This window comes from Saccostrea cucullata, unplaced genomic scaffold, assembly GCF_032062105.1.
Source record: "Saccostrea cucullata isolate Sc308-1 unplaced genomic scaffold, CSIRO_AGI_Scuc_v1 ctg305, whole genome shotgun sequence".
In the NCBI taxonomy this organism is placed as follows: Eukaryota; Metazoa; Mollusca; class Bivalvia; order Ostreida; family Ostreidae; genus Saccostrea; species Saccostrea cuccullata.
In genome coordinates, this window is record NW_026938238.1 from 1,040,467 (window position 1) to 1,050,297 (window position 9,831).

The 9,831-nt window shown below is 35.3% G+C and overlaps 1 protein-coding gene across 2 annotated transcripts; it reads right to left on the reverse strand.

Annotated features, from left to right (window-relative positions):
- Positions 1-252: 252 nt before the first annotated feature.
- On the reverse strand, positions 253-6,091 carry LOC134249708 (uncharacterized). Of its 2 annotated transcripts, none has more exons than XM_062732056.1 (10): positions 5,930-6,091; positions 4,379-5,296; positions 3,978-4,284; positions 3,759-3,869; positions 3,372-3,563; positions 2,894-3,163; positions 2,212-2,447; positions 1,954-2,066; positions 1,602-1,662; positions 253-1,391 (listed from the first exon to the last, which is right to left on the reverse strand). In XM_062732056.1, exons 2-10 carry the CDS (start codon positions 5,264-5,266, stop codon positions 1,290-1,292), a joined length of 2,280 nt encoding a protein of 759 aa, XP_062588040.1. In that variant the 5' UTR covers positions 5,267-5,296; positions 5,930-6,091; the 3' UTR covers positions 253-1,289. The 2 variants fall into 2 exon arrangements, with proteins under 2 accessions (XP_062588040.1, XP_062588039.1); XM_062732055.1 differs by having other exon boundaries at positions 4,379-5,341.
- Between the last annotated feature and the right edge of the window lie 3,740 nt (positions 6,092-9,831).

The following is a 9,831-nucleotide window of genomic DNA, read 5'->3' on the forward strand; positions in this document are numbered from 1 at the left end:
TGGCCTGGTGACTTTCCTAAGTACTCTTTTATAATACTCTCTAAATCTGTTTTTGGCCTGGTTTATTTTCTAAGTACTCTTTTATAATACTCTTTAAATTTGTTTGTGACTGGTGACTTTCCTAAGTACTCTTTTATAATACTCTCTAAATCTGTTTGTGGCCTGGTTTATTTTCTAAGTACTCTTTTATAATACTCTTTAAATTTGTTTGTGCCTGGTGACTTTCCTAAGTACTCTTTTATAATACTCTCTAAATCTGTTTTTGGCCTGGTTTATTTTCTAAGTACTCTTTTATAATACTCTTTAAATCTGTTTGTGCCTGGTGACTTTCCTAAGTACTCTTTTATAATACTCTCTAAATCTGTTTTTGGCCTGGTTTATTTTCCAAGCACTCTTTTATAATACTCTTAAGAAGAGTTATACAAGTATGAGTTCTATTCAATGAATACTCTCCTATATGTTCATGAATACTCTCCTATATGTGTATGAATACTCCTCTATATGTGTAGGAATACTCCTCTATATATGTAGGAATCCCTTTCTATATATGTTTATGAATATTTTCCTATATGTGTATGAATATTCTCCTATATGTGTATGAATACTCCTCTATATGCATGTGTATGAATACTCTTCTTTGAATACCTTCCTATACGTGAATGAATATTCTCTTTATGTATGAATACGGTAAACCAACTTTTATTCATGTGGAAAAATTTTCGCGAAGTTCGCAAGAGCCTTATGATCGCGAATATTTCTCGCCGCGAACCAGTCCTTAAAGTCTCTGAGTCTATTAACAACATATCAAAAAAGGCTAGATAGCAAAAATTAATCGCCGAGAACTAGTTTTACCCAAGTAAATTGGGAACTAAAGTTGTCCCGAATAAAAGTTGGTTTACAGTACTCTCCTATATCTGTATGAATATTCTCCTTTATGTGAGTTAATACTCATCTATATGTGTATGAATATTCTCCATTATGTGTATGAATATGCTCCTTTAAATTATGTCTATGAATTCTCCTATATGTATAAGAATACTCTCCTATATGTGTATGAATATGCTACTTTAAATCATGTGTATGAATTCTTCTAAATGTATATGAAAACTCTCCTATTTGTGTATGAAAACTCTCCTATATCTGTATGAATACTGAGCTATATGTGTATGAATACTCTCCTATATATGAATAAATATTCTCCTATATGTGAATAAATATTCTCCTATATGTGAATGAATACCCTCCTATACGTGTATGAATACTCTCCTACGAGTTTTGACAAGCATTTCTCAAACTACAGTGTCCTCCAGAGCAAATGTGAACTGAGCCAATGTTGATAAATCCTTTATCTTCAGCATCTCATTCAGAGTTTTATAGAAGTAATCCGGGGACTGAAAGCATATTAAAATACCTTTATATTTCTCGGTTTTATTAAACAGCAAAATTCATTTGCCTATATTTTTTTAAAGAAATAAAACCTATTTTTTGTAAAATTTAAAACATTTGGAGATTCCTCATTTATAAAAAACATTTCTGAACTTGATGCAAAATCATGCAAGTTATAGTTTAATCCTTAACTGTGTCAAATTGTTTTAAATTACCTCCTGTCTTAGAACCTGAAGGAAGGCGATTTCTGTCCCTGTCAGCTTAGAAAACTTGGAGCTACAAGAGATAATAATTTTGTTACAATTTAGACTGTAGTCATAAAATCTGTATTTTAATCTGGATCTTTTTTTTTTATTTTATCTATACTGGCACTATTGCACAAGAAAGGGAAGCTGAGGAGTTTGTGGTGATTGTTTGAGCTTACCTACACAGATTGTACACATGAAGAACTTAAATGTGGTTTACATGTGGAGCGTACCTTACCGTGGAATTTTATTTGTGGTTTATTTGTGGTTAACATGTGCAGCATACTTTTTCGAGGAATTGTGGCGTTTATTTGTGGTTTACCTGGGGAGTTTGTGATGGTTGATCCATCTGAGAACATCACTTTCCGTCCACCTCTTCACCACTTCTGAAGCCTGAACCTTAACCATTTTACCATTAGAACTTTCAGGTGTCTTCTAAAAGAAGGAATAGTTGTATTAAACAATTAGGAGTTGAAGTCAGGAGAAAATTTATACCTTTATATATTTGTAATCATATAGACGCTCATACAATACCATAAATATGGTAAATCATAATCAAAAGGTGTCATATGAGCTGTACCTCTGTAGGAACTTGTGCTGTTTGAGGAATGATAGGCTTTTCAGGGACCTCCCTTTTCTGTCTGGTGAGGATTTCCTTTACTAGGGCATTAATCTTAACCTCAAAAGGATACTTGTCTGTGAACTCAAAGAACAGCCTAGAACCAATAATAAAACCCAGCCACTCCCTAGCTTGGTAGGTTCTCTCCATTTTAAGAGGAATTATTGGTTTTCTCAGCTGAAAAGCATATTCTGCCTCTGAAAAGGTACAGAAAGCATTCAGTGATCACATTAAGCTATGTTTGTCAAGTTACTGTAAAGTACATTTTTTCCACGGGGTCATAATTCCGTGGAATCTCAATTTCTGTTTGATCCACAGGTAGAAAATTATGCGGATTTCTTAGATGGTCACTTAATGCCTTACGTTTATATTAAGTATGCTTGGACAAATTTCCGCCGAAAATTTGTGACCGCGTACAAAGCGTAAATTAATACCACGCGGAAAAAAGTACTTCTACAGTATCAAAAAGATCTTGAATATCATTTGATTCTTTGTCCTCATCTTTTTTTCTTAATATATGTCTCAAGAAATATTTTCGGAAAAATAGTTTAAATACTTAGTTCAAAATATTTTTTAAAAATCATAATTTGTTTTACATAAAATATAGAGATTCATGCAAATTAGGTAACTTATGTCCACCGACCTGCCCTGCAGTTTGGACTGTCATAGTATTTTTTTGAGTAACAAATCAGAATCATATCAGCTCTTTCCACAGCCCGAGCCATGGCATTGAGAGTAGAACCCTGCATATCATCAATATCCATCCAGCATTTGATCCCATTCTCCTGCAGACTGTCCCGAATCCTCTTGATAATTTTCTGATTGGCCCATTGGTAGCTGATCATCACATGACCTCTATGTGAACCAGATGACTCTGAAGTTACTTCCTTTTCATCTCTCTTGTATTCATTACCTAATGTAAAATATAAATAATGTATCTGTGGTAGGCTTCAGTACTTTACAATAAAGAGTTCATTGGAAAGAAATAGAATTTTGCAAAATTTAGCTGGAAAACGAATATATCAAATATATAGGACAAAAACTTGCAGCAAGATGGTACATAAATCTCAAAGTTGACAGTATCATACATGACACAAAGGATATTACCATTAAACTATTACCTAGTTCCTTATACTTGTCTATAGAACTCAGCTTTTCCCTCATATTCCACAGGGCCCCATGACAGGCATTCTTGATTTTCTTTGTTTGGGACGTTTGGAGGTCAATTAAAGTTTTCATGACAGTATCGTCCTTTACCATGACATCCTGGTTTTCTTTGTCAAAAGACAACATCCACAATGCTCCCAGAGCCTCTGTATTAAAAAAACAATCCCAGACAATTTAAATTTAACCTTCAACAATGTGTTAAACAACTAATATTTGTGTAATCTTTTTTTCACGATTCGTCAGCTTGCAATCAGTCCGCGATGTTTAATTTTTGCATCTGAGGAAACATTCTCTACCAATGCAAGGCTAAATAATATAACACTATTATAGCCTGTCATTACCTATTTGTTCATTTTCATACTTGGACTGCGCTAAGGACACAAGCACTGGAAGGCAACCCTGGGCAACCAAAGACTTCTTGTTAACATCATTTCTTGCAATTCTCCTTATAGCTATGAAAGAAACCAAACATAGTATTTTAAAAAAATGCAAAATTAATCAGAAATTTCCTGCATGTCTTTCACTGTAATTAGATGAAGAGTTATCAACAAAATAAGTACTTCTAGCCAGTTCCCATGCGGCCCATCCTTTACATCTTCTATGCCGATCTTCCATTGATGACCTCAGACACTTCAGCAGGAAGGTAAAGAATTCTCCGTGACTCTCTAAATACATGGCCTGGGTTTCATCCACCAGGTCGGCCAGGGTGGCCAGTGTAGACAGAAGGATTCTCTCCTTGGTGGATTTCAGGTACGGCAGGAGCACTTCCACAAAGCCGTGATCTCGCAGCTCAGTGATACTGCTCTCCGCCTGGGCAATGTTGTGGATTATTGACAGGTATGATTGAAGAATTTTGGCATCTTTTTCCTGTTCAAATAAAGATTAAATACCTGGTACATGTATATCTAGTTTCCCTATGAAACATTTCTTAATGTGTCATTTACAGACTTTGTTTACTCACCAACATATTGTCCTGTAAGTGACTCTCCCTCAGTCTCTGAAGAGCTTCACAGATCTGGGGCAGGAAGTCCCCATGTTCCACCAGTAAGTGGGCAAAATTAGGATTAATGTCAGTAAAGTTAATCATCACAATGGCCGAGTTAATGAGAGGAATCCAGATCCCCTGAATCAATTTACCATCTTCCATATAATACCCGCGCCTTTCACAGTAAACAATCACATCACACACTGTCTTCACACCCCCTAGCTCCACAAAAACAGCACCTTGTTCTTGTTTGAAAGCATCATTAATTTCTAAACTAGTCTTATTCAAAGCAAAATGACATTTTTGTAACTGAAATGTTGCCCCTTTGAAAGCTTGGTTAAAGGTTCCTTTTTCATTCAAGTGTCCCTCAATGTCTGAGAGAATCTCCAGATTGGTTTGAATCGACTTCAGAGTCTTTGTTTTGATCGCCTGTATTTCCTCCTCTGTGAGCTTTTTATTCTTTTCTTCAGTCACTGCCTCTTCTTTCTGAGTCTCCTCGTCATTGCTGTCTTTTGTTTGGCTTTCTGCTGGTTTGGGAGGCTCTGAATCTTCCTGTGTTACAGTGCCAGTATCTGTAGGTTTTGACAGATTTTTCTCCCCGCTCGACATAGCTGTCTCAGATATTCCGGTTTCTTTAACTTCAGTCTTTTCATCCTTTGTGTCAGACAAATTCAGTTCTCCTTCCATGTCTTGTACCACCAATTTTTGTGTTTCAGAATCTGAAATATTTCCTGGAATTTCCTGTTTGTCTGTGTGTTTCTTTTTGGTTGGAGAAGAGTTTCCTTTTGAGATTTTTAAGGAGGGGGTAAATATCTGACTGTCAGTTACCACAGTCTTACCTCGTGTAGAAGGCCCTGACCCCATCAGATAGTCAGCTGTTCAAAGTCCATCCTTCTGTTAAATATTTAGGATAATGACAAACTCAATCCAGTTGAAAATCTATCAAAGGAATTTAAAAAATATATATTTCAATCATTTCAATCATTTGACCCTATTATTTTAATCAAGACTGTATTAAAGAGCATCAATGACTTTTCCCAAGTCTGAACATGTATGTGGCAATGTATGTATTACATGTATACTAATTAATTAACTCTGTGTGCCCAATGATTTTTTAATTCCTTCAACACCAGTCCAGTCCAATACGAAAATTCGTTATATTACGCTTTGGACTGAACACTTCAAATTTAAAAAAAAATGGAACCATATTCATTTAGATTATTGTTTACAAGTATTGATTAATCCTCCAGTGAATCGACATATTGTTGAAAACTTGTTATAGACTTTACTGATTACGATAAAAAACTGTCAATAGATAAAATTATTTAAAAATAAACATTTGCATGTCAGATAATATATCAGAGACTGCATGCTAAAAATAATGGTTCCTCAACACCAAAATGTAAAATGCAAATTTCTTATTTTAAAAAATTGTGAGAAAAAATGATTTAGGCCTATATTAAGCCATAAAAAGAAGATCCCTTTTTACAAAATCATCGGAGTAGGCTATTGCGTAATCGTGTTTACCTTATCAACATGTCCAACCTTGATGCAGCGTGCCCATAAGTGACTTCTGGGGGTAAATTTCAAAATCCTTCATTCTTGTTGATAACTTTAACGATCAAAGCAGAGTATTGGGTTAAAATCGTGGGGTATGTTCACACAAAGCATCCAGGTCAGTGTTGTTTTGTTCAATATGACCCAATTCTACAAAGGGAGCAATCTCCTATGCAGAGTTGTCGTTCGTTCATCTCTCAGACACCAAAGGGAGGTTATGAGGAGCATGATTCCCGAACCCGACTAAATAAAAACATAAATTAGCACACTACAAAGAAAAATCAAAGTACTCAGAAGTACTGAAAGCCGGGCTCATTTACAGGGTAATGAACAAAGACCGTGGTGACAGTTTAAAATCAAGTTTTGACGTTTAGAGGATATGTTACACACAAATATATCTCAATGGCATGTACAGTATTTAAAAGTTTTAAAAATTAAATAAAATAAAGCTAGAAAAAATTAACAGCGTAAAATATTTATCACATATATCGTTTCGGGGTTTTGTATACAAACAGAAGTAAATAAACACCGATGCAGCAAGATTAATTAAGGTCAAACGACTATGTACTGATGTGTCCTCAGCGGGGAGTTTTGCATCAAATCATTAATGATGTTCCCTGCATTTGTGTTAGCCTGATAGTAGAATATGACGCAGACAGGGATACCTGATGAAAACCTTTCGCACCTTTTGAATTGCTTTGTAAAATATTAGTCAAAGGAGCCAGGAAAATATTAAACAATTTCTTAAGGTGTTTGAATGGATTTTGTTTTCTCAACAGCGGCTGGGCGTACGTACTATATTTTTACTCGTAAACTCAATTTGGCGGTGAAGAAGCAGCATTTTCTGTTGCTCACCGTCGCAATAGCCGGGCATTGCTCTACGAGCAATGAGCCCGGCTAAAAATTAACATCTCTGTAATTTTTTTGTTTCATAAATGTTTTCATTTTTCTGAAATATTTTAACTACGTAACTAAGTGTAATAGAATTATAAGTGATTTGATGTCATCTAACAAGCTTGGATACGTGTTGAGGAATGGGAAAATTTTTGTCTTAGTCGTAAGATTTTTTGTGGAAAATGGTCACAGTACATTGCGAATGCGAGATCTATCCGATCGAGTACCTATTCAGGCACGTAGCATCGTTTTTGAAAGTGGGGGGGGGGGGGGGGGGCAACAAGCCAAAAAAAAAAAAAAAGGAAATTGCCTCCTCCCCCCCCCCCCCCGTTGCTACGTCCCTGCTATTCATTTTATTACTGGGAATGTATTACTTTTGGACAAAAAAAAAATCCATGATAAAAATTACCGAAAAATAGGACTGAACTATTCGTAAGACTATAATTTATACTAGGATCGGAATTTTAAATATTTGGGGGGGGGGGGGGATAATGCAGGTTAACATATACTAGATGAACTCAGGGTAAGTGTGAGCACTGAGCTCACTATGTGATACCCCCTGCCTCCCATATGATCATAATGGCAAAATCCATCTTTTGCTCTGGAAGAACCGAAATTAGTGTGAGATCAAAAAGTAAAATAAGAGGTCACAATGGCATTATGTAATAAAGAAATCTGTGAAAAGTAGCAATAATTTTTATTGAAGTGGTATAGGAGGAGTTGCGGATAAGAGATGGGTACCCTTCAGTATTATAAAAAGAATGGCAGTATCCATGTTTTGCCAAAGGAAACCAAAAATTTGTGTCCGATCAAAAAGTAAAACAGGAGGTGCACAATGACACTATGTTACAAAGATCCTGTGAAAGTCTCATTCAGTGGTATATAACATAAGTTGAAATAAGCTTCATTCCTTAAATAAGAGGAGTTTCGGATAAGAAATGGGTACCCAAAAGCGTAACGGACGTTCAGACAGACGGACGGACGGACATCCCGATCACTATATACCTCCCACTTTTCAAGCCGGGGGGGTATTATAATATATATGATTAAAGTCCTCTTGATTCTATGAATTATTAGATAAATCCGATCTGTTGAACTTTCCTATTTCTCAAGATAAAGTATGGTCAGATTACATAACCTTTCTCATATCCCAGACCACACAAAAAAGCGCAGGGGGTGGGGGGGGGGGGGGCACCTACATGCTGACAGAAAAACTTTTACCGTTTTCTTGTCTTTTTTTCACCTATCAAATAAAACAAAATCTAGCAACAGTATACTTAAAACGGATGAATTAGGATGAAATTAATTTGTCTTTAATATTTAATATATGTTCAAGTGTTCTTTTTAAAAAGGTGGATTGATCGCACATATTAGTTTGAAGAAAATGGAGAGAAAAAAAAATCAAATTCCGGTAGTGATGAGTGGTTTTGACGTTCAGATTTGTCCACGTGACCCGCCTAGAGCCAGCTTCAGGTGGAGTGTAATGGATTTATTCACGTGTAAATTTCCCGTTATCTCAGTGTACACCCTACGGTTATCATATGTTGACGAAATAAAACAAGGTTTTGTTCTTTCATAACCAAAATTTTAACCCTTCAAAATTAATAGTGTTGGGTTTTTTTCATCATCCTATTTAATCGTTGATATTTTTAATAAAATGATGAATTCGTAAGAAACGTACCAGAGCAACAATTTCATTAGAAAAGGGAGAAGGAATGAAAAGTAGTCGACCAATTACGTATATGTTGATATTTGAAGTTGATTGGCATATAAATGTCTGCAAATGACCTTCACTACACATGTACTTGGCATTAGTCGAAACAACCTAGCTGCATATCTGTAGCGTTATGGTTTTATATATTAGTCTTTGACCATAATGCTACAGATCCCGTAATGCAAAAAAGGTGCAATTTACGGCGCAATATTTTTTGCGCACTTTTGGGAAGAATTTCTCCACTTTCTAGCATTGGTCAATCAACTACCTTTCACTCCCTAATTCTAGACAAATTCTATAGCCAATATGTATATTTTATCCACCTCCCAACCATTTATAGTTGTCTCTACAGGCAATAAACTCGTTTGAAGTGAATGTTCAGCAATCTAAAAAATATATTTTAATCAAGCGAGTTTATCACTTGTAGAGACGATTATAAAGGGTTGGGAGATGAATTATACAGATGAGTTAAATAAAGTGCCTAGAATTAGGGAGTGAAAGGTAGTTATTTGAGCGATGCTGGAAAATGGAGAAATTCTCTCCAAAAGTGCGCAAAAAATATTGCGCCGTAAATTGCACCTTTTTTTGCAATACGGGATCTGTAGCGTTATGGTCAAAGACAAATATATAAAACCATAACGCTACAGATCTGCAGATAGAAACAACCCAGAACAAGAATTTCTAACAAATTTGAGGGTCACGCATTTTTAGCATCCTTCATTTATTACATTGAAATTACAGGGCTCCAGCTCTGCATGAATTAAATTTCGAACAACTAAATGTATATTCAATCGGTAATATCGCTTGGGTAATTATTAAGTAAATAAATATATTATTTTTTTAAAAATCGAATAATTATAAAGTATTGCTTTTAATTAACTCTTCCCAAACTAATTTCTTCAGTTAAAATGAATGTAACTTCCGAAATCTATTTACCAAAGACAGAGACATTAAATGTCACCCCCGATAAGATACGAGTCGGACCCCCCGGGGCAGCTGACGACCCAGGCTGATCAGTGGTTATTGATCTGGAGTCGTGTACTGGACAACACCTTTAGTGGATATCAGTTACATCAACTAAAACAAACCAAAAAATTGATTTTCATTGATTTCCGGGATATTTTAACACGCAGGTAATTGAATTTTTTCAGGAAAATTTAGAATAACCTTAGTTTGACTGATAAATAATCAAATATTTCATGATTGAACTCCTGTAAAACCAAATCATTATACTGTTTATTCTAAATTATTCTATTTTAAAGAG

Bases quoted from the DNA above. Each gene is read 5' to 3' on its own strand.
- LOC134249708 (XM_062732056.1), bottom strand. From the start codon at position 5,266: ATGGGGTCAGGGCCTTCTACACGAGGTAAGACTGTGGTAACTGACAGT. The intron at 3,870-3,977 runs GTACTTATTTTG...TTTCTTTCATAG, and splicing joins CGCATGGGAACTGGCTAGAA to CTATAAGGAGAATTGCAAGA. The intron at 2,067-2,211 runs GTACAGCTCATA...TCCTTCTTTTAG, and splicing joins CAGCACAAGTTCCTACAGAG to AAGACACCTGAAAGTTCTAA.